The following is a 25,021-nucleotide window of genomic DNA, read 5'->3' on the forward strand; positions in this document are numbered from 1 at the left end:
ATCGTTTTCACAAACAGCTTGTCCAAGTGATTGATAACCATCTTATTCATTCCTACATAAAGAAAACAAGTTAAACTACAACATCAAGCAATCGATCACTGGAAGGTTTTCAGCATCTAAGTGAAATTTGGTCAGATGTGATTTACATAGTGCAGAAGACTAGGGTACTACAAACTAATAATTGCTTGTGATCCAAACATTGAACAAGGCTAAATGTGATTTCAAACGGCAAACCAGTGTACCAAGCGCCTCAAACTATCCAAACATTCATCAGCCTCGTCACCATATATCCCAATAAGCTCCAACAACCAGGCCACTCCTCGCTCCAGATCCCCCCTCACTCCCCCCAATAGCTTGATCCGACTGGCCTCACGCTACGCCACCGAAGACTGAGCACGCTCTCCTTGCTCCAGATCCCCTCTCACTCCACTACTCCAGTAGTCACCACCCGAGCCCATACCCGTGCAACGAAGCGAAGGCGCACGCGGAGCACAACTCACCGTTGGGGCCGAGGGAGGTGTGCGTGATGGCGGAGAGCTCGCGGCAGGCGTCGATGTTCTTGAGCACAGCCTCCTCGAGCTCGGAGAGGTGGTGGTGGCCCTCCTTGAGCATCGACTGGATCCCCGTTGCCTGCCATCGAGCCGAGCCCCACCATTGTCGTCTCCGGCTGGGTGTGGGGACGGCGGTCTGGGGCGGCGGGGACGGCGCCGGCGGCGAGTTCGGATCGGGGCGCAGGTTTAAACTCTGATCTTCACGTTGATGTACACAGAAAAGCCAAAATCAAATAGAGGCTTTTACATGTATGCCATTAAAAAGTTTGTAATTACACATAAGCCAGTAAAAAAATTGACCGCACACAGGTGCCGACTGCTCTAAACATTCGTTGCCTTACCAAGCCATTTCCGTCCGTGTTCTTATTTGTTTTTTTGCCCGATTGGATGTGGGATCCAGGCAGGAGAAATTGTCCAATATTACCACTTGGCGGTCCCACACACAAACAGCGAAGTAACCCTGGGGAGAAAGAGCGCGGGGACCGGCTCCCGGCTCACAGGCGATGCAGTCGGCGCGCCGGCGTACGAGGAGTGCCGGCGCCGGAATCTGGCAGCGGAGCCGCCGAGCACCTCCTTGCTCTCCCGGGCTGACTGCGGCCGTGCCTCCCTCCCGGGCGGCGCACACGGTGGCCCTTGGAGGCAACGCGGACGGCCTCCTGGAGCCACCCGCCGGCCTCGCGCCCCGCGCCCCCTGGATCGCGCCCCCCGTCACTGAGCGCCGCGGCCCACCCTCCTAGAGCACTCGCCGCCGGATCTACCGACGAGGAACGTCGGCGCCCCGGCTCCCTCTCCACGGCAACGAGCAGCGAGGCCACCAGGGCACCTCCTTGCTCTTCACGGGCGGCGTCCACTTCCCGTTCCTATCCCCACCGGTGGTGCATCCAGCATCTTGGGCTCCGCGCGACGAGGCTGGAGGACTGAGATGGCGACGGCGCCCTGGAGCTAGCGGCCGCGCTGCGGGTATGGCTACAGCGGGACAGGGCAACGGCAGCGCGCGGCTGACGAGGGCACAGTGGCAGATCTGGTGAAGGAGGACGGCGACGGCTGGCGTGCGGTGGGGCAGCTACGAGCTCGGCCGCGTTGACGGTGACGGGGCGCAACGAGGACGACTAGGAGCCGGCCGCGCGGACGGTGACGAGATCCAGGCGGGGTGACAGGCGTCGATGTTCTTGAGCACAGCCTCCTCGAGCCCGGAGAGGTGGTGGTGGCCCTCCTTGAGCATCGACTGGATCCCCGTTGCCTGCCATCGAGCCGAGCCCCACCATTGTCGTCTCCGGCTGGGTGTGGGGACGGCGGTCTGGCGGCGGGGACGGCGCCGGCGGCGAGTCGGATCGGGGCGCAGGTTAAACTCTGATCTTCACGTTGATGTACACAGAAAAGCCAAAATCAAATAGAGGCTTTTACATGTATGCCATTAAAAAAGTTTGTAATTACACATAAGCCATTAAAAAAATTGACCGCACACAGGTGCCACTGCTCTAAACTTCTTTGCCTTACAAGCCATTCCGTCCGTGTTCCGTTTGTTTTTTGCCGTTTGATGTGGGACCGGCAGGTGAAATTGTCCATATTACCCTTGGCGGTCCCACACCAAACAGCGAAGAACCCTGGGGGAGAAAGAGCGCGGGGACGGCTCCGGCTCACGGCGACAGCGGCGCGCGGCGGGACTAGGAGTGCCGGCGCCGGATCTGGCAGCGAGGCCGCCGAAGCACCTCCTTGCTCTCCTCGGCGCGCGCGGCCTCCTCCCTCCCGGCGGCGCACACGGTGGCCCTTGGAGGCAAACGCGGACGGGCCTCCTGGAGCACCCCGCCGGCCTCGCGCCCCGCGCCCCCCCTGGATCGTGGCCCCCCGTCACTGGAGCGCCGCGGCCACCCTCCTAGAGCACGCGCCGCCGGATCTACCGACGAGGAACGGCGGCGCCCCGGCTCCCCTCTCCATGGCAACGAGCAGCGAGGCCACCAGGGCACCTCCTTGCTCTTCACGGGCGGCGTCCACTTCCCGTTCCTATCCCCACCGGTGGTGCATCCAGCATCTTGGGCTCCGCGCGACGAGGCTGGAGGACTGAGATGGCGACGGCGCCCTGGAGCTAGCGGCCGCGCGCGGGTATGGCTACAGCGGACGGCAACGGCAGCGCGCGGCTTGACGAGGAGCACAGTGGCAGATCTGGTGAAGGAGACGGCGACGGCTGGCGTGCGGTGGGGCAGCTACGAGCTCGGCCGCGTTGACGGTGACGGGGCGCAACGAGGACGACTAGGAGCTCAGCCACGCGGACGGTGACGAGATCTAGGCGGGTGACAGGCGTCAATGTTCTTGAGCACAGCCTCCTCGAGCCCGGAGAGGTGGTGGTGGCCCTCCTTGAGCATCGACTGGATCCCCGTTGCCTGCCATCGAGCCGAGCCCCACCATTGTCGTCTCCGGCTGGGTGTGGGGACGGCGGTCTGGCGGCGGGGACGGCGCCGGCGGCGAGTCGGATCGGGGCGCAGGTTTAAACTCTGATCTTCACGTTGATGTACACAGGAAAGCCAAAATCAAATAGAGGCTTTTACATGTATGCCATTAAAAAAGTTTGTAATTACACATAAGCCATTAAAAAAATTGACCGCACACAGGTGCCACTGCTCTAAACTTCTTTGCCTTAGAAGCCATTCCGTCCGTGTTCTGTTTGTTTTTCGCCGTTTGATGTGGGACCGACCAGTGAAATTGTCTATATTACCCTTGGCGGTCCCACACCAAACAGCGAAGAACCCTGGGGGAGAGAGAGCGCGGGGACGGCTCCGGCTCACGGCGACAGCGGCGCGCGGCAGACTAGGAGTGCCGGCGTCGGATCTGGCAGCGAGGCCACCGGGGCACCTCCTTGCTCTCCCCGGGCACGCAGCCTCCTCCCTCCCGGCGGCGCACACGGCGGCCCTTGGAGGCGATGCGGACGACCTCCTAGAGCCACCCGCCGGCCTCACGCCCCGCGCCCCCTGGATCGCGGCCCCCCGTCACTGGAGCGCCGCGGCCACCCTCCTAGAGCACGCGCCGCCGGATCTGCTGACGAGGAACGGCGGCGCCCCGGCTCCCCTCTCCACGGCGACGAGCAGCGAGGCCACCAGGGCACCTCCTTGCTCTTCCCGGGCGGCGTCCACTTCCCGTTCCTATCCCCACCGGTGGTGCATCCAGCATCTTGGGCGCCGCGCGGCGAGGCTGGGGGACTGAGACGGCGACGGCGCCCTGGAGCTAGCGGCCGCGCGCGGGTATGGCTACGGCGGACAGCAGCGGCAGCGCGCGGCTGACGAGGAGCATAGCGGCAGATCTGGTGAAGGAGACGGCGACGGCTGGCGTGCGGTGGGGTAGTTACGAGCTCGGCCGCGTTGACGGTGACGGGGCGCAACGAGGACGACTAGGAGCTCGGCCGCGCGGACGGTGACGGGATCCAGGCGGGTGAGGAGTAGCCAGGCGCCGCCGGATCTGGCGACGTGCGACGACCAGCGAGGCCACCGGGTCCGCCACGACGGACGACGGCGTCATGACCGCCTAGGAGGTCGTCGGGCAGAGACTCGGGTCGGGTCGCCGGGGAGCAGGCGCTGGCGCGCGCCGGGCGCGGGGCCTGGAGCGTGCGCAGTCGCCGGGGGCACGGGGCCAGGCCACCGCCGCCGAGGGTGCAGGGCGGTGTTGGGGCCGGGAGCGTGGGGCTAGGCCGTCGGGGTCGCAGGGCGGGGCTGGTGCCGGGAGGCGCCGGGGGCGAAGGGCGGGGCCGAGGCCTGGAGGTGCCGGGGGCGCAGGGCCGGGCCACCGGGCACGGTGCTGACGACGTGCAAGGGGAAGAAGACAAGGAGGAACACAGAGAGAAAGAAAACTGAGGTGATGAATCGTAGTCGGTTTTCACCGCCAAGGGTAATATGGACAATTTCACTGGCCGGTCCCACACCAAACGGCGAAAAACAAACAGAACACGGACGGAATGACTTGTAAGGCACAGAAGTTTTGAGCAGTGGCACCTGTGTGCGGTCAATTTTTTTAATGGCTTATGTATAATTACAAACTTTTTTAATGACATACATGTAAAAGCCTCAATTAAATACTACATCATGCTAATCACCAACCGTGACCTTACTTATGTGGCACATGTACAGGATGTTCAAAATCAGAGAATGTTGAGGAACGTACCTCTGCGGAGGGGATGGAGGGGCCTCGTTGCTAGCACTATGTCGCAGCTCTGCAGAGAGAGGAAGAGGTGAGGAAGAAGACTTGAAGGTCCGGCCATTGGAACCACAAATCGCGCCATCCCACACAACCAGGTGAAGTGGTGCACCCCAAATCGGTGAGATCTGTTCGGAGAGTGAGATTCTGCGCATAAACTCACCTGGAATGGAGAGAGGTCGCCGGAGGGAGGGAGGCAGGGAGGAAGGAGAGGGCGGCGCGGTATGGAGCACGAGGGCGGCGCTCAAGACCCCGGGCCCATTTGCATCCCGTTTTCGGCCCAGGACGTTTCCCAGGCCGTCCATTCCTTAGGGCCCATAGAGAAATCAATCAGTGGGCCTGAGTCCACATACACATCCGGGCTCCAATAGGCCTTTCCCGGGCGAAGTTTTCGTGGAAGCCCAGAAGGAAAGGGACGGAAGAAAGAAAAAAAAGCACCCGCACCAGTGCACCACCATCCTCGATCGCCACAGCAACAACGCCCAACCCGCTGAAACACGGCTCCAGATCCGGCGGCCGGTGGCGGGCTCCGCGCAACCAACGGCGCTGATCCGCTCCTCCGCCATCTCCGTCCATCTCGGCATCTCCCATCTCCATCGATCACCGCCAAGAGGTAAACACTCCCAAACACCGAGCCCCACGCTCGCTTGCTCTCTCGTGTGACGTGTCGTCGTCTGGGTTCCGATCTCGTCTCACGGGCGCCACCATGGCGGCGGCCAGGGTCTCGGCATGTCGGAAGCGGAGTCCGGCGGCGGCAGCGGCAGCGGCGGGGGGAAGGATCAGGACCGCTTCCTGCCGATCGCCAACATCGGGCGCATCATGCGCCGCTCGGTGCCGGAGAACGGCAAGATCGCCAAGGACGCCAAGGAGTCCATCCAGGAGTGCGTCTCCGAGTTCATCAGCTTCATCACCAGCGAGTAAGTGCCCGGTGCCCCCTCGCCCGTGATCCGATCCGTGTCTCCAACTTCGGTGCCCTGCCGAGGGTGCCTCTGATCGAGTCGTCCGTGATTTTGATCTCTGCAGAGCGAGTGACAAGTGCATGAAGGAGAGGCGAAAGACCATCAACGGTGACGACATCATCTGGTCCTTGGGCACTCTCGGCTTCGAGGAATACGTTGAGCCCCTCAAGATCTACCTCAAGAATTACCGGGAGGTATCATTCAGACCTCCTCCTCTTTCCTCCAGCTCCTGTTTGCTGGGTATTCATTATATTATGTGTTCAACTGCGAAGGCGCAATGTGCATGTTTAGGATGCCTGATTTGAACTAGAGGCTCTATATGTTCATTTGGATTTTGGAGTCATCGGAGCATTGCGCATATATAATTATAGTTACTTGAGCCTCTGATAGGCGAGGAAGGGTGAAGTAACTAGGCATACTGATACTGATGTGGTTTGGAAATTACTGATACTGATGTGGGTTGGAAATTACTGATGCTGATGTGGGTTGGAAATTGATTCTGCCATGTTGTATTCATGCAAAAGGGGTGTTGATGATTGATATGAGAGTGTACTCTTCAAGGGCTTCACTTTAGTGTGTTATGTGCTGCATCACATGTGTTGGTTCAAACTGCATTATATCTTTGAATGGCGTAACAGAATTGTCAACAGTAAACTTCCGAAAATTTCTAGGTCTAGAGCATGTTCTTTTTATAGTCTATAGTCTACACCCTGTCATTATTGACTTTGTGGTGAAAAATGTGTGCTCACTCAACTTCAAGAGTGCCTGTTTTCCAACACAAAGCATCTGGATGCATGTTTGTTGAGAAGTTGTGGGGTTAGCAATTAGATTGTTGGATAAATGAATTTCTCAACTTTACCAGGGCTAAGCAAAATAACTCTTCTTACTGTCAATGTCACATGTACTTGTGTGATTTCCAGTTTGTTTGCCTATAGTCTTGCATTATGCTCCAGACTTATCATTTGCTATAGTATTAAGTTGTTTCCTTACAGAATCATTTTTCTCCTATGCTGATGGGTTGTTTTTTTATTTTCACCATGGACAACGAACATTGAATGTATATTATTCTTGATGGCATTGAAGACAGAGGTAATCTTTGCATATCTTTGTGAGTGTTGGTAATTCATTGTCTTTTTGTACGATGATTGACTGAACTATGTACTTTTTCCAACATCTTGTAGGGTGACACAAAGGGTTCGAAATCTTCTGATCAGAATGGAAAGAAACAGATTTTACTCAATGGTTAACCTACACCATCGGTAATATTTACTTTCTGGTTTCAAAACTGCCATCATATCATTTTTGAATTTGTACAGGGTTTACTTCGCATCTTTTGTTTCTAATTTGTACACCATTTTCTTGACGTATCTTCTATTTCAATTGGGATAGTCCTTCATGTCCTAATAGCATAACAGATATCAGGGTTCTCTACATGCCTCGCGTGTCAAAGCTCACGTACACTATTTCAGCACTTGTCATGAGGCATAGATATAAATTTCATGAAGAAGCTTTCTTGACTCACATTATGATTCATTGTGTATTATAACTAATCAGCACATTCTGTTTGGTCGTTCTTCCCTTAATGTTGTACAGCATCTGGTACACCACGCTGATAATTGTTAATCTTTAGAAACCTGAATGTAGTTCTGACATCCGATCACTAGCAACTGTACTTACAGATTAGAATCATCTGGTGAGCTACAGAAAAAGAACTTAAAATTATATTGCTAGTTAGGACTTCTGTACAATGACCAATATTTGCTTAGCATAGCAGTCCGATATGTTTTTGAGTTTTCCAACTAATTCTTGGGGTCTGCTATATTTTTGAAATCTGTAGATAGACAAACTTGTGACTAATTAAAATGCTGATGAACCAAACATCGGTTGCTTTTTCATTACAATTTTCTAAAAGCTGGGTTACTTCGTAGCAGATTCTGTCATTTCTAGAGGTACTCCATATATCAGTTGGTAGATTAGGATTTTTTGTCCATTTAGTTCTATTGCTTAGGAGGTCAAACCTAAAAACTACAGACATCAAGATCTTTTTTTTTTTTTTGGAAACACGTAAGCTATATGTGTAGTTTTGTATTAGAAAACATTTGCAAAATCTCATAAGTTTGGAGGATTTTAAGAACACATTTTTGAAGATATTAGCGGTCAAGGACATATGGGCCTGTTCGGCTGCTGATTGTAGGGCTGCTTGGCAGCCATGGTACAGTACCTTGCTCTCACCACAGAAAAAGCCAATACCATGAAAAGTAAAACATGTTAAGTATTTTTGACCGGAGTTAGTAATATCCATATCCTTTGGCTTTGGATGATAGCTTTGGTCTTTATGCCTTCTTGGTGGCCTAACTGAAAATGGTACAAACTAACAATTTTGCCTTTTGATGACAGTTTGACGACATGTAGGATGGAGGGCGGTGGAAGTGATTGGCACAGCAAACACATTAGATCAAGCAGAGCATGTGCCATAGTTGTTTGATGGCACCTAAGAAGGAGAGAAATGTTACAGTAAAAGGGACTCACCATCAGTGCCCCTCTACAAGGAGCGCTTCCAAAAACATGTTATTTATGGATATTAGCTCTCATGAAATTATTATCTTCTGTTATTGGGGCGTACAAACCTCCCTTCTTAGGTCCCGGACGTCGGGCGGCACACGGATGCCGCGTTCGGATGCCTGCGCAACCCTCCTCCGTCCGCCTTCGCCCCGCGCCACACGCACACTCCGCCCTCGTCTCAGCGCCCGTCGATTCTTCCCTTGGCCCTCTCCTCTCTCTCCGCGCTGGTGGCACTCGGGAGCCGGGATGAGCGGTTGAGGACGAGCACGCCTCCAGCACACCCCGACCGTAGCCCCCATCCGTCGGCGGGCCAAGCACCCCATCCCCCGCCCCCTAGCCTAACAACATAAAACACTTGCAACATGAAGAAAATATTTTGAATGCAACATACGTCTGAAAACAGATGAAACATTCGGAACATGCGCTTGCAACATGTGTGTGAAACACATGAAATATCTAAATAAAACACTTGCAACATGAAACCATTTGCTGCAACATAAGACTAAAACAGCTAAAACATTTGGAACATACTATTGCAACATATGTGTGAAACATAAGCAACATCCAGATAAAAAATGATTGCAGCATACGTCTAGAAAACAGATGAAATATTTTGAACAAATGTTTGCAGCATGCCTCTAAACACTTGCAACATCCCCAATCTACTTTTGCAACATTAAGATAAAACAATTGTAACATATATATGAAATGTCTGAAACACTTGAAACAACATATGCAACAAAGAGGAGGGGAAGGCTGGGGACGGCCGTTGGGCTGGGAGCCAACAGCTAGCCACGGCGCACGAGCACCACCGCCACGCTCGTGGGTTCCCTAGGTTCGGCCAGGGAAGACTGAGGCGCCACGACATGTGCGAGCTAGTGACCATGGCGGGATCAGCGGCGCGAGCGATGGCGATGAGGGATAGAAAGACGACATGGGAGCGAGCGGCGCAGGTGACTGGGACGGGGCGCGATGCGACTGGCGATGGGGCATGGGACGGTGGGGGGAAGGGCATAGCGCAACAGCTGACAAGCACGTGGTGTGGGAGGGGTGTGGTAGGGCGGAGTGGGCCGGGCGGATGTGTGTCCACGCGCTCACGCCGACACAGGCGGATGAGCGAATATGCACACTGGATTTTTTTTCTGCGAGCGAGCGGATGAGTGGACGAGGATGAGCCACATTTGGATGGGACGGAAGCCCGTGGCCAAGCGTTATCGTTTTATATATTAATTTTATAAATAACATAACTTATACACATAAGGTTTTGTCATCTAATAATTTTTTACATAATTTGTTTCGGATCAACTTCTAAATCGAAAGGTTACTATAAAAAGTAAAAAAATAAAAAGAGAAAAAAAACAGAATACATTAGTACATACACAACTGTTGATACTCAAGTTTGTCCAAGTGTTTATAGTCACTCGGCTTGGATGGCCGAGCGCATATTTTGATCAACATGGTTCGAGTGGATTGTAGGTTGATCTGACTGTTGAGTCTGTCTCGTGCCACTGGCCCGAGTGTCCTTTGTTACCTATTGATCGGAGCCGCCAATAGGAGTGTGAGTGTCCTTTGTTACCGATTGATCGGAGCCGCCAATAGCTCAGGTTTCAGACTAGTTCAAATGTGTTCTGGAACTATCAGAGTACACGGCTACAAGATTAGATCAAGTATTAGTATTTGGCATGGATGCTTTGCCTGAGTTAACGAGAAGGTTCCGAGTCCAGCTCCTATACGTGATACTAGAAGGCGATCAATTAGGGAAGTTTGAAGACCATCAAAAGGTACGTACGTCGGTACATGCAGATGTGAAATATGTATTACGTGTTTGGAACCTGGCCGTGCCTGTACGGACGGGACTCGGGAGCTTGTGCCTGGTATACCGTATACAACATAAGTCCAGCAGCTGTACATTGATCATCAAGCAGGGAAGGCAAATCTAAGTTGTTTATTAATGTGAGAATTGGAGATGGTAACGCATAACTCACATACACACTAAGCAAGAAAGGCAAGCTCGGACAGAATTATAAAGGGCCGTCGTGTTCTATTCTGACTCAGAAATTGATACGGCTGCCAGCACAAGGAAACCTTCAGCCTGTTCGGTAGGCCGTAAACGATCGTAGATTATTTACTGCTGGCTGGTTTAGTGTGAGAAAAAAACACTGTTCCCGACTGGAAATTTACGATCGTTTACGAGCAAGCGAACATGCTTTTGTCCGGTTGTAATTCTACAAAGATTCGTGTACTTCTAGAGAAGACCAGCCGCCCTATAATCACTACTACAGGAATCAATTTGCGCAGCGTGGTCAAAATACGCTTCGTGGCGGGCACCTCTTTTGCCCGTCACGGTTAACCGGTGGCCGGCCAACGAGGCCGGCCACCGAGGCGTCCGCTGCGGGAAATTGGTTTACCGCGGCGGGCCACCTTACTTGCCCGCCGCAGGAAATCGTTATTTACCGCGGCGGGCTCTTTAAACTGCCCGCCGCGGTTAATACGATTTACCATGGCGGGCTCTTTAAACTGCTCGCCGCGGTAAAGAGTTGATTTACCGAGGCGGGCGTTTTATCTTGCCCGCCGCGGTAAAGCCTGTACAAATACACAGCACAACCCCCTCATCTTCTCCACAGGTCTTCCTCTCTCAAAACTCATGGGGGAGGCTTTGCCCTAAAATTTGAGGAAACTTTTGATTTGAGTTGAAGGGCTTGGATTTAAGGGAGGAGGACATCATAAGAGGTTCATAAAGGCTCTCCCTCTCTCCTTCCATCCCCTCTCTCTATTTCCATCACCTAGAGTTCTCTCTAGATCTAGATCAATTTTAATGGAAAAAATGATGTCATGTATTTCTTTAACTTTAGATTCATCATAGATGCATGCTTCATCTTTCACATCGTTATTTCCTTTCTTTTTCATGATTTTGGACGTAAAAATCATCAATTTCTCCTAATTCTTCTTTATTTAATGTTGATTGTGACGGATAATGTTCGCAGGTATGATGGATAGATCGGAATGGATGTACCGGATCGATAGAGTGAATGATCCGCGGTACCTCTTTGAATTAAGGAAGTTTATTGCGGCTGGTAAAGCTCACCATGAGAGACTGAAGCGGATGGCAACCATATGTCCATGTTCTCGTTGCAAGAACCTGAAAGCCCACCGAGACAACGAGGTGCAAACTCATTTGATCATGTATGGTTTCGTCGAGAGTCTAGACATTTTACGGTGAAAGAGTTGGTGCGAGTGGTGGTGCATCTGGAGTGAGCTCTTCGACGCCGACGACGACAGCACCACCGGTGAATAAAGATCCTTTAGCAGCAGCTGCACCAGCCGACAGTGACAACAATTGTCGTGATTACATCACGGTGGATGATCTAATGCAAGACATGGCCGACGAAGTCGGCGACGGTGGTGATGGTCAGGATACTGTGAGCCAACCCGAGGATGTGCAGCTTGTTGAAGATCTAGTCAAACACTTCGATGAAGACGACGTTGTGTTGGGTTGCCCAAAGTGGTTGGAGAATTTCATAGAGTTGAAGCAGGCGGCAGTTGATCCTCTCTATAAGGACGGCGGCGATTGTCCGAAGGAGTGCATGGCGCTCCGTTTTAACCTCCATATGTTTATGTTGAAGGCTTGTCATGGTTGGTCTGACACTAGCTTCAATGAGTTGTTAAGCTACCTTGCCACCATGTACCCAACGGCTAACAAGGTGCCCGCCAATACTTATCGGGCCAAGAAGCTGATCCGGCCAGTGGCGATGAAGCTTAGAAAGTTTGATGCATGCCCTAACCACTACATCCTATATCGGGGCAATGAGTATGAGAATTTGACGAGTTGTCCGCACTGCGGCTTTAGTCGGTACAAGAAAAATGCTGGTTCTCGCGTGGATGCAGAAGACGAGGGAGGCTTGCGGGGTGGTCGGAAGAAGAACAAGAAGGGGGCAAAGAAGAGCAGTGCAGCCAAACAGATCTCGGCTCAGCAGGACAATGAAGAAGAGGGTTACACGCACAGAAAAAGTCCAGCACTATCGGTGTGGTACCTATCCGTGACCGATCGCCTGCGTGCAATATTCAGGAACCCGGACGATGCCAAGCTCATGTCCTGGCATACATCAGCTGACCGCCTGAAAGACGATGGCAAGCTACGGCACCCATCCGATGGCAAGTAGTGGAAGGATTTCGACGAGGCCTACCCAAAGTTTGGCAAGGAGCCCAGGCATGTTAGGTTCGCGCTGAGTACCGACGGGATGAACCCGTTCGGTGAGCTTAGCAGCTCGCACAGCACTTGGCCTGTCGTGCTCACCATGTACAACCTACCTCCCCATCTATGTCAGAAGCGTAGGTACCTTATGCTGACCATGCTTATCTCCGGACTGAAGCAGCCCGGCAACGATATAGATGTGTTCCTAGAGCTGTTCATGGAGGAAATGAAGATACTATTTGATGTTGGGGTCAAGATGGTGGATGCATCCCACAAGGAGAAGTTCACACTAAAAGCAATCATCTTTGTCACCATCACCGATTACCCCGGCCTCTTCTCACTGTCGGGGCAGATCAAAGGGAAGACCGGCTGCGTAATTTGCATCGATGAGACCTGCTACACTTACCTTAAGGGATCCAATAAGATGGTGTACACGAGGCACATACAGTTCCTCACCAAAAATCATAGGTATAGAAGAAGTATTATGAACAAATACTTTGACAATCAAGACGAGCCGCAGTGTGATCAAACGATGCAGACTAGTTGGGGGACAAAGGTGTATGAGATGGTCAAGGACATGGATCATGTGGAGTTTGGAAAGAAGAAGAAGCTGCCTAAAGAGGTGCCCAAGCAGACAAGGAAGCGAAAGCGGGACCAGACGGAGGAAGTCCCCGCCGCTGTTCCTTTCAAGAAGAAGTCAATTTTCTTCAAGTACCTGTCGTATTGGAAAACACTGAATATACCCCATGCCATCGACTGCATGCACCTGGAGAAAAATGTCTTTGAAAGCACGATCGGTGTCCTGCTGGACATCAAGGGCAAGACAAAGGATGGTATCAAGTCATGAATGGATCTTGTCAATCTGGGCATCAGGCCAGACCTTCACTCGGGACCGCCTCAGAACGGTAAAGTCGATATCCTAGGTGCAGCCTGCAACCTAACGCAAGATGAGAGGATGGCTTTTCTTAAGTTGCTTAGGGGTATCAAGGTGCTGACTAGTTTCTCTTCCAACATCAAGAGCCTGGTCTCCATGAAAGACCTCATAATGACCGGCTACAACTCACACGACTGCCATGTCATGCTGACGGTGTTCCTACCAATTGCGATTAGGGCTATTCGTCTAGAGTACGTGAAGATGGTCATCACACGGATGTCATACTTCTTTAACCGCATCACCTAGAAGGTCATTGATAAGGCTGAGCTACCTGCCCTGAAGGAGTTCATCGCGGAGACCCTTTGCTAGCTCGAGATGTGCTTTCCACCATCTTACTTTGATATTATGCCACACCTAATGATGCATATGGTCGATCAGATCCATCAACTGGGCCCCGTGTACCTACACCAGATGTGGACGTACGAGCGGTTCATGTCCACCCTCAATAGATACATCCATAACCACACTTACCTGGAGGGCTCTATGATCGAGGCATACACAACGGAGGAGGCCATGAACTGGTGTATGAGGTACATAAGAGATGGGAGGGTGATTGGGCTGCTTGTCCATCACCACGAAGGTAAAACCTTAGGGATGGGGTGCACAGGCCGAAAAGTACGCACCGATGTGGCAAACCAAACGGTGCAAGAAGCTCATTACAGCATCCTTCATCAGTTAGTGAGCATGGAGAAATATATTGAAAAGCACCTGGAAGAGATCCGCGCCGCTAATGATGGGCAGCGCACGGAGGCATGGGTCCAGAACCATCACAAGAACAATTTCATAGAGTGGCTCAAAGAGCAACACATACCCCTTCAAGGATGCCCTGATGAAGATACGGAGACCGTTAAGAGGCTTGTGTTAGGCCCATCCAGCCAAATCACTATGTGGCAAGGGTATGATGTCTAGGGCTACAGGTTCCACATGAAAGACAAGGACAAGAAGAGCTCGGCACAGAACTGTGGTGTTTGATACAAGGGCGAAGAAGAGTCCACGGGCTAGAGGAGGCAATACTATGGGCAAGTCGAAGAAATATGGGAACTTGACTACGGCCAAAACCTACGCATAACCATCTTCCGTTGCCAGTGGGTCAAACCGAATGCGGTTGCAGTGGATAGTTATGGGCTAACCACCGTGGACCTCAAAAGTATCGGCTACAAAGATGACCCGTGGGTACTAGCAACCAATGTCGTGTAAGTGGCCTACTATATATATGTGGAGGACCCAAAAAGGCATGTGGTTGTGTCTGAAAAGCAGTGGATTGTGGGAGCTGATGGGGTGCAGAGTCCTGAACAATACAACAACTACGCAGAGCTCGAGCTTTTTACCGATCATCCAAAGAAGATCAAGGCCATCGAGGACCGATTCAACAAGTCTAGGATGATGCCGTGGGCCCGCCCCGACGGTGAGAAGAGGATGGTGAAAGCACCTGCACCAAAATGATATATGTATCCCAGAAACATATATGTAACTTATTGTAGTGGACTCCATTCAAGACAAGTTGTAACTTATTATTAATATCATGGAACCATATGTATGCATCATATATTTTGTTGTGTTGTTTTTTCATATTATGTGATCTATGTTCAAACAAATGAAACAAGCTTGTATATATATATACTCCTCTATAGCTAACTACTCCTCCAACTACGACTCTACGACTACTCTACTCCTCCAACTACTACTCTACTACTCCAACTATGTACTACTCTACTACTACTACTCCAAACTATACTACTATCTACTACTACTATACATACTCCTCTATAGCTAACTATCTAGTATATATACTGCTCTACCTAAGGGAAAAATAAGATTCCAGATTGAAAGAGGGGAAAATAAGATTTTAGATTGAAAAATATTAACCATGACAGGCGCTCTAAGAGGCCCGCCACGGTACATATTAACTGTGACGGGTGTTATAAGGAGCCCACTGTGGTAAATATTAATCGTGACAGGCATTCTAAGAAGCCCGCTGCGGTAAATATTAACCGTGACGGGCGTCCTAAGAGACCCGCCGTGGTTAATGATGCCTTATATATACTCCGCCACCTCCCCCAAATCGGCTAAGTCCTTCGTCGGTTCAAAAACGACCCCAAAGGGCTATCCAAAAACCACTGCGCCGCCATGCCATTACCACTGCCGTGCACCTCCATCGTCGCCCCTGCCCTCCGCACTGTGGTGCCCTCATCCTCCTTCCGTGCACATGCACCCGCGCCGTGGTGCCTTTGGATGTCGACGGGAACGTGGGCCGAAACCCTAGGCCCATCCTCCGCCGCCGCCATCGCCATTCGCTGCATCCGTCGCCGTCCTCCTCCTCCAGGGCTGGTGTGCTCTCCGCGTGGGCACCATGTACCTCCGTCCGCATCCCTGCGCCGGTGTGCTATCCTCCCCCATCTCCCGTCCCTGTCTCCATCCGCCTCTCCATCTCCATAGTCATCCACGACCCCATGCCGTCCTCTACGGTGGCCTAACCCTAGCGCCGCTAGCGCCACAGCCGAGCCCTAAGGAGACTGCCCTGGTAATGTGCCAATTGCTCCCCTAATCCCTCCTATGGAGCAATGCCAACTATGGATGTTCTTCTCCAATTTTAGTTTTCCTGAGCAATGCCAACTATTGCTGCCTATGATTCAATTCTGTTTATTGAGCACTTGATGCCACTAGCCTATGATGGCACATGTTGAGATGAATTTGGAAGGAAAAAAATACTAAATGCTGCCTATGATGCAATTCTTATTAACTGAGCACTAGATATATATGATGCCACTGCCTATTTGTGAGTACTAAATTATCAGGCATACATGTGCACACCCATGTCCTTTGCTAGATCAGCTCCTTTTAATTTGTACTACTCTTGAGTGGGTGCTCAGTTTCAGACAACAGGAAGGGAAGAGAAGGGGTTGGCTTTTTCCACTGCCTATGATTTGTACTACTGTTATCTCTGAATCTAGGAGGATACTTGCTGCTGCCACTCTACTGCTATCTGCTACTACTATACTCTACTACTATACTCTACTACTATCTGCTACTACTATACTCTACTACTATCTGCTACTACTATACTACTTGTACTTGCTGGATGCTCCACTACTATACTACTACTGCTACTGCTGTACTACCACTATCTCTACTCTCTGTACCTATATATGACTACTACTACTACTACTACTACTACTACTACTACTACTACTACTACTACTACTACTACTACTACTACTACTATACTATACTACTATATGCTACTACTACTATTTTCTATACTGCTGGCTGCTACTATACTCTACTACTACACCCAACTGCTACTACTATATTCTATCTGCTACTACACTCTACTATTTGATTTTGACTCCATCTATGTGGCATATATATGCAATGATGAACTTTTAAAACAAGAGCTGAGGAAGTGACTCTATCTTGATGGCTGAAGGACTTAGCCCTTTGGGGCTAAATTTTGAAACTATCTTGATGGCTTTTGTTTGGTATTTGCAATGATGATTCTTTTCACACTTCTAAGCTGAGGCAGTGGCATATGCAACGATGTGAACCCTTTTATGCTGAGGCAGCAGCGATGATGATCGAGTGCCCCTGCTAAACTAGGATGGCTTGTATACCAGATACAAGCAACCAGTTTAAAAGCGATGTGATAACAATGGGGCAAATCTGAGCCAACTACTACTACTTTACTACTCTAGTACTACTCTACTTTACTACTCTATAACTGTGTCTATACAACTAAAATATGTATTCATTGTAGCTTTCCAATGGCGGAGGAACCGATAAGCGAATGGCGCGACCCTACCCCTAGTGCATCATCATCAACTAGCCTCGAGAGCCACATGTCCATGACCCCGAGGCCAACAAAGAAACGTCATACAGAGGACGAAGATGATCCGACCTACCAACCAAGGGACGATGAAGTTGAAAGTGCGCGGTCTCCAAACCCTGAATAGATGCCGGTGGTGCCTCGAGAATTGAATTTCGAGGAGGAACAAGTCAGAGACAAAGAACCCCCTGCTCCATCTCCAACCACTTCAGGCAAGTCTAGGGGTCAGAGGACAAAGCTGAGAAGGGGGGAACACAGGAGGCATCGGAGGGAAATCCACAATGAAGTCCATGTGATCCATGAGGTGGGACCAGAGGGAAACCCGTTGTCACCACCCACGGTCCTTGCCAAGTTTAGCAACCAGGTGGCATGTATAGTCAAGGACAAGGTGGAGATCACTTGGGAGGACTGGAACAATGTCCTGGTTGACTACAAGACACATATTTGGGGTGAGGTGACGAGGAGCTTCCATTATCCCGAGGACACTGATCTTGACAAGTGTAGGGAGTGGGTCATGCACGTGGTAGGAAGAGCCTTTAGAAACTTCAAGTCCATGCTAACCAGGTACTACCTAAAGCTAGGCAAGTCACCCTGTGTCAAATACACTATAGTGAAGGAACATCACTGGGAAGAGTTCTGCAAACAAAGAACAACAGAAGAAGCAAAGGCAAAGAGCGCCAAGTTCAGCGCACTCACGAAGAAGAACCTGCACCCCCACCACTTGGGCATGACTGGGTTTGCTGGTAAGAGACCCTAGTGGCAGGAGCAAGAAAGGGCTAGAGCTGCCGCCGGGCTTCCTGATCCATATGACGGTGTATACTTGAGGGCTAAGGACTTCATCTATGCCCGCAAGCCGAAGAAGCTCAAGGAGGGCACGAGCAAGTTCAATGAGCCCAAGTTCGAGGAGGTGGAGAGGGCTGTCATTGAGGCCACTAAATCCAAGGATAGCTTTGAGGTTCATAGGGGCCAGGACTTGCTAACCCTGGTGCTGGGAACCCCCGAGCACCGTGGCCGTGTCCATGGCATGTCGTCGAAGATGAGCTAGAACTCAGTGGAGTCATGGCAATCCGACGTTGCCACATACCAGTCACGGCAGAGGTACAAGGAGGGCATCTTTCAGAAGGGCTATGATCAAGGTATGGCAGAAATGATCAGCCGGTCCATAAAAGAAGCCTTCACGAGCAATGACCCAGATATGGTGTCGATGAGGTCACAGATGCTTCGCTAGGCTGGCGTGGCCGTGCCTTAAGTTCCACAAGGGCAGACACAAGGGCAGCCACTATCGATGATCGAGGATCGCCCAACGCACCCCGTCGATGACATCCGGGAACCCATGCGCATCCACCTCATGATCCTATTCGGCAGGGCAAAAAAGTTGATCATGGGTGAGGGTTACATGCACCCCAAAGAAGATATCAAAGATTTCAACCAAGACCAGATCCCTGCCAACTATGCTGCCATGATACTTACATGGTATGCGACTGAATACGAAGAATTTGAAATGGAATATCCAACTACAGAAGGGGTAACAATCCTTGGAGCTGCCTTGGGTTCCAAAGTCCTATGGAACAAGGATGACATAGAGATCATTCTCTCGACGCTGACTTCTACGCTGACGGCGACACCAGCATCACAACCATCCGTTGCCAGATCTTGTGCCCCCCGTTGATCCGGATCACGATGACGGCGATGACGAAGGCAATGGCGGGGATGACAAGGGAAGGAACTCACCCTGAGGCACAAGCCCTCACCCTTGTTCTCCTCCTCCAACAACAAGTCCACCTCCACCTCCTGATAGTCCATCTAAGGGCATGAGCAAAGGACCGAGAGGCACAAGCCCTCACCCTCATTCTCCTCCTCCAACAACAAGTCCACCTCCACCTCCCGGCAGTCCGTCTAAGGGCACGAGCAAAGGACCGGGAGGCATAGAGGAACTAGGGGCAAAGACACCGCCTGCTGCCATTACAAGCACAAGCCACTGTCCTCCACCACCAGTGAAGACTAAAGGCAACCAAGGGCAGCTCACATACTCACTTGAGTTTGAAAGGTATGGTAGCGGCGAGCATAATTTGCTAATAACTTTTCTTTGCCATAATATGGTACTAACATTTCTATCCCAGGCCGAGATCACCTTTTCATCTATTTCCTGAATCGGATGACTGCCCCGGCCATTATGAGCATGGGAAGTTCATGATAACCAAGGCCCAACTCATCGACGAGGAAAGGTGGGAGACAAGGAGGTTTCATCTCTGGTACATGGAAGCGGCAAAAGCTGGCCTACATGGTTTTCTAGTCAAGGTTGTGGCGGAGTACTTCCACTTGCCCGGCAACGATGTAGAACTCCCTATGGACTTCCACGACATGTACAAACTACTATGGGAACAAGACCTTGACATCGCCCAAGTCACCTTGTTCTCTATGTAAGTGCTAAATTGCGAGTTTCACATATCACCTGCCTTTGAATCGGTCAAGACTACTTATATATGCCACGATGGCTTGTCCTTGTAGGTTGATGGCCTATATATCTAAGGAACTAAAACTTGATGTTATCTATCTATCTCCAATGCATATTGCTCAAAGAATCATCATTGGTTACCACCTAGATGACAATCATCCAACCATGAAAGACTTGACCAAGCGACAGAGAGAGGCGCACAGGAAGAAACTAATGGACAATGAGAAGTTGAACATTTCAAGATACATACTAGGAGCAATGAAGAAGATTAGGGGAAATGGGTGTATCCTAGCTGCCTACCACTTTGGGTAAGTCGAAGACATGCCTGTAGATATAAGTGGGTAGCTAGCTAGTATTATTATTTCTCGTCGTAACCTATATTTTATTTCAATGGCGTAGCCAAGGCCTCGAGGGTCACTAGGTTACATTTATCATCTACCCTCAGGATGGTAGGGCCTACGTATTTGATTCATTGATAGTGCCAAACTTAAAAGGGTACAAGGCCTTTGAAGATTGCCTCAGAGTGTAAGTGACTGAACTATCTTCTCATATGTGTTCTAATGCCCTGCCTAATACTAGTACATTTCGTATAGCGCTTATAAGGAGTATGTGAAGGATCCTGAATGCTATGATCAAAGAATAGAGAAATTTAAGGCTAAGCATAAGAACCGCATCAAAATCAGACGTAACTTTCCGGTAAGTATTTGAAAGGTTGAATTGTGCTTTCCATTCATATGCATTCTAATGCCTGTGTTGTAATGCTTACGTATCGATCATGCAGTGTGCCAAACAACCAGTAGGATCACAAACCTATGGCTTCTACGCCTGTGAGTTCCTGAGGGTGTGCAAGCAGTACAACAGCAGTTGGAGGGTGCTCAAGAATGGATTGAACTGGTTGAGAGACATGTAGAGCATCAAATACAGCTTTAAGCAGACAAAGGCAGACATATGTAAGTTTGTCTCAAACATATGTAAGTTTGTCTTAGACAAATGCGTGCTTGAAGGGGGCATGTTCTTCCATGAGAACAACCCGCTAGCAATTTTACCGGAGTACAAGAGGCTGAGGAAATGGCCCACGATGATGCGTCCGCAGGATTACACCTTAGCGCATGTATAATGACTTTAATATGTAAATGTAATGAATTAACGATGACAAGAACGATGAAATGAATGTATATATATGTATATTATCTCATGTGTAATGCCTGCATACTTTTTAAGTTTAATCTATGAAATCTGGATGTAATTTGGATTTGAATTTGAATTTATATGCATGCTGTATTTTATTTGAATTTATATGCCTGCTGTATTTTTTTAATTTAGGAAATAATTTACCGAGATGGGCAAATAATAAAGCCCGCCACGGCTAATACACATAACCGCGGCGGGCCACAAAACGTGTCCGCCGTGGTAAATAATTTACTGTGGCGGGCGATGTAACATGCCCGCCGTGGTAAAAGTATATTTACTGCAGCGGGCACGTTACACCGCCCGCCGTGGTAAATCGGTTTACCGCGGTGGGCAAAGCCGCTCGCCGTGGTTAAGCCATGATTTACCGTGGCCTCTAGGCCACGGCGGACAGCTTTGCCTGCCATAGGAAACCCAAATCGCCCGCCTCCAGTAAAGTTTGTGTAGTATACTATAAATATAAAAGGGTGATGGCCGATTGACAACACACAATCGAACCTATCAATATACATCTACTTTTTATTTTTTATCATGTCTTTCAATCTATTATTTCTTCTCGTTCTTCATTATCGATGATGTTCATCTCTTTAATGATGGTGAAACCCTAGAGCGGTAAGGCCGGCTAGGGCAGCCCATAGCCACCGCACGCCCTGATGGGGTCCCTCCCGGGTGTGTGGGGTTTCGGGTCTCAAGAGACCTCACTGGCTGTGTCTTGCGTATCATGCTCCTGATGAGGCTCCTCCTACGACGTGTCCTACGTATCACGCTCAGGGGCACATGGTGACTGTGTTCGTGTGCGAACAACAACTAGCCGACGTGTGACTGCTGAAAAAGTGAGTGGAATTGTCATGATCATCAGTGACTAAGGCATAGTACCGCCGACCGCCTCCATCTACCATAGTGCCATGGACTTGGTATTCCCTTTCTTTTTCTTCCTCACGAATGGCGCTCAAGGCTGCGCCCTCTGATAGAGTTTGAAAGAATGAGCCCTATTTTCATCTCATTTTCGATCCTAGTCCAGTTTCCTAGGCCATCCATTCCATAGGGCCCATGGAGAAATAAATGGGCCTGAGTCCACATACACAATCAGGCACCAATTAGGCCTTTTGTCTAAAAAAACGTGGAAGCCCAGAACAGAATGGTAGAGAAGCATATTTTCTTGGGTCAAATCCAATGACCCATTACCCAACTTGATAATTCTAGTCTAGTGTTAAAACTCCATAGGACCAACCCTCTAATGTACTACAGTATTATTTATGGTGCCAAATTGGGTATAACAGCGTGGGTCATTGGGTTACCCATTGGGCCACGCCCAACGCCGAGCTCCCACTGGCAAACTCCACTATAGAGTTCAGAATATCGACAAATTTTCACCAAAAATCAGCGATTTTCGTTTCTATCGGCGACCTCTGGTAAACATACATACCGGTAATTTCGGTTCAATTTCATTCAAAATTTTTAAATCTTTGCCAAATTTTGAAAATTTTGACCAAAATTTCAATCGGTTTTCACCGATTTTCATTTGTACCCTCCAATATTTGTAACTCAGCCATCGCCATGTTCACCCGCCCTCTCTTAGGGTTGGGAAGGAGTGCGCGGGCGTGAGGACCGCTCGGCGAAGAGCACGCGCGGCCAGGACAGGCCACGGGCGCTGTCGCCATCAGGTAGCCTAACCGAGACACGCCGCCGGTGGGGCACGTGGGTGGCCAACAGTAATTTCTTAGAAAATTACAGTAGCTTCCAAGTGCTCCCAATAGGCTACTGTATAAATTTCATACCATTTGAATATGTATAACATCCTCTACAAAAATGACAAGCTAGCAAGGTTTATTTTAATCAAAATAGTTACCCCTATAGAAAAGTGTCAAGCAACATATTTTATATTTTTCTTAGCTTCATCCTAGTACCATAACACTATACAAATATTTGCATGGCAATATGTTACTTATTTTTATCCTTATGAATTTCCTTAGAAAACACCATTTATTAAAAGATAAATAGAAAGACCTTACTCCAATGAAGTTTACTGCTAGTTTAATATTTTTCCTAGCTAGAGCATGTCAATACAAACTCAACAAAATTGGAATCACAATTTTTGCACATACCAAACTCAAGTTATGCATTTTTCAAGATAGAAACCATTTAAAAAGCATTTATCTAGCTGTATTTTATTCATCTTGAAAAATACCAGAAATAATGCATTTCATATTTTTATAAAATACTACCATTCATGAGGAATCGAACAAAATTTAGTTCACCAAAATTGGACACTCCAAACTTGAGATATGGATTTTTGAAACATGTATTCAAATCTAGAGAAAATAAATCAGAAATTCAAATCATCTCAGACTGATAGCTGGGGCCCGCTGGTTAGTGGGACCCGCACGTTAGACACACAAAAGCAGAGCATGGTGGTTTACCGGCAAGAGTTCACCGTCGGTGAGGTTTCCGATGGTAGCATCTACACCGCTGCACTCTACACGTTGAGCCGCGTCAGTAGGTGTGCTTGGTTTGCCCAGAAGCTCACTAGTGGTAATGGCAGACAGCGGTGGTCACGCGGTGGTACGTCGGCATCCTCCGGCCACCATATGCTCAGGTGAGGTGCTCTACAGCTTCACGATTACCTATTGGAGCTAACCTAGGTGGCTAGGGTTCTGGTGATGTGACGGCGAGCTTGGTCCACGTGCGTGGCAAGCGGCGGCGCACGGTGCATGACGGTGCTCTCACCGTCCTGGTGAGATGTCAGTGGGAGAGAGGTCTCCATCATGCCATTAGCTAGGCCTAGGGTTACCCTACCGAAGACATGAGAGGATAGAGGGATACGGTCGACTAGCTCGATGACGACGAGCTCCAGTGCCACAACGGTAATGGCGGTTGCGCGGAGAACGGCGACCCATTCTGACACCGACACGTGGTGGCGTCATCCCCAAATTCGACCTAAGATACAAGACTCTAATGGGGTGCTGTACCAAAGGAGATGGAGGTGTGTGGGGCAATGGAATGTCTGGGCCACGGTGAGCCACGAGCGTGGCGGCGCTCCGGTGATGGCGCGGTGGCGGTGAAGCGAAATACGGCCTTACCCTGGCTCGGCAAGTGGGGCAAGCGGGTCGGGGTGGAAGAGGTGACAATGGTAGAGTTGCTGGTGAGCTAGATTGGATGGTGGTGCAGTGATGGTGGTGAGCGGGCACGGTAGAGCGACGGCGATGGCACGGCGATGCGATGCTTTACTTTGCTCAGGCGCGAGTGAGAGAAGAGCGCATTGCAAGAGTGAAATGGATCGAGCAGCAGAGGCGCATGACTTAACCCTCCATGCTGGCCTGACCTGACCGGGCCAGCACTAGCATACGACTGCCATGTGGTGCGCTTGGCCTACCCTCGGTCGGCCATTGCCGCTGCCCTCAGCCGATTCAGTCCAATGACGAAGCTGACTTACAAAGCAACTTTGATCCCCAATATCTCCCAAACCAATTAGAGTTAGCAAAAATTCCTAGAATAGAAGTTGTAGAGCTACATGTAATCTACAAACTTGCTTTAAGAAGCACCCCCAAATTCTCAATGGTTATCTAGTTACAATGCTCCCAAGTGAGGTACATTGAAACTGTAAACCGCATTAAGACAGAAAAAATTTCCAAGTCAAAAACAGTAATTCTATTGCTACTTGTGGACTATTTTTAGCATGCTATGCACCGAATTAGGTCTTGACCCAAAAATAAAAGTTGTTACTCTAGTCAAGTACTATAACTTTGCTTATGGGTACACTGCCATGCAAAGTCTCTAGAGTATAGTTCAACTTAGGTCAAACATGCAACTTGAAAATGATAACTTACACTATAACCATGACTTAGAGGCCAAATTAGGTCCAAGTCATGAATACAAAAGTTGTTCCATATGACATTTTAAGCATGTTAAAAGTACTCCTAGGATCCTACACACATTTCATACATTGGTTACATGTAAACCCTAGCATATGTAAAGCATTTAGTGACAAACACATGTGATATAAGCAATCATAGAGATAATATTTGAGATGCTCATGCTCATGAATGATCAATGATGCTTGTACTCATGCAATGCCAATGCCAAATGCATACTTAACACCTAGGGTGTTACAACCCTTCCCCCTTAAAGAAATCTCGTGCCGAGATTTGCACGACTAACCATCTCTTGTAGAAAACTGG

General features: G+C 49.7%; 1 protein-coding gene across 2 annotated transcripts; it reads left to right on the plus strand.

Annotated features, from left to right (window-relative positions):
• The first annotated feature begins 5,143 nt into the window (after positions 1-5,143).
• Positions 5,144-8,286, plus strand: LOC136517655 (nuclear transcription factor Y subunit B-4-like). 2 transcript variants are annotated; one of them, XM_066511279.1, is made up of 6 exons: positions 5,150-5,343; positions 5,451-5,647; positions 5,754-5,883; positions 6,773-6,778; positions 6,871-6,948; positions 8,087-8,286. In XM_066511279.1, exons 2-5 carry the CDS (start codon positions 5,460-5,462, stop codon positions 6,934-6,936), a joined length of 390 nt encoding a protein of 129 aa, XP_066367376.1. In that variant the 5' UTR covers positions 5,150-5,343; positions 5,451-5,459; the 3' UTR covers positions 6,937-6,948; positions 8,087-8,286. The 2 variants fall into 2 exon arrangements, with proteins under 2 accessions (XP_066367375.1, XP_066367376.1); XM_066511278.1 differs by lacking the exons at positions 6,871-6,948; positions 8,087-8,286 and having other exon boundaries at positions 5,144-5,343; positions 5,754-6,778.
• The last annotated feature ends 16,735 nt before the right edge of the window (positions 8,287-25,021 follow it).

This window comes from Miscanthus floridulus, chromosome 17, assembly GCF_019320115.1.
Source record: "Miscanthus floridulus cultivar M001 chromosome 17, ASM1932011v1, whole genome shotgun sequence".
Classification (NCBI taxonomy): Eukaryota; Viridiplantae; Streptophyta; class Magnoliopsida; order Poales; family Poaceae; genus Miscanthus; species Miscanthus floridulus.

Bases quoted from the DNA above. Each gene is read 5' to 3' on its own strand.
- LOC136517655 (XM_066511278.1), top strand. From the start codon at position 5,460: ATGTCGGAAGCGGAGTCCGGCGGCGGCAGCGGCAGCGGCGGGGGGAAG. The intron at 5,648-5,753 runs GTAAGTGCCCGG...TGATCTCTGCAG, and splicing joins ATCAGCTTCATCACCAGCGA to AGCGAGTGACAAGTGCATGA.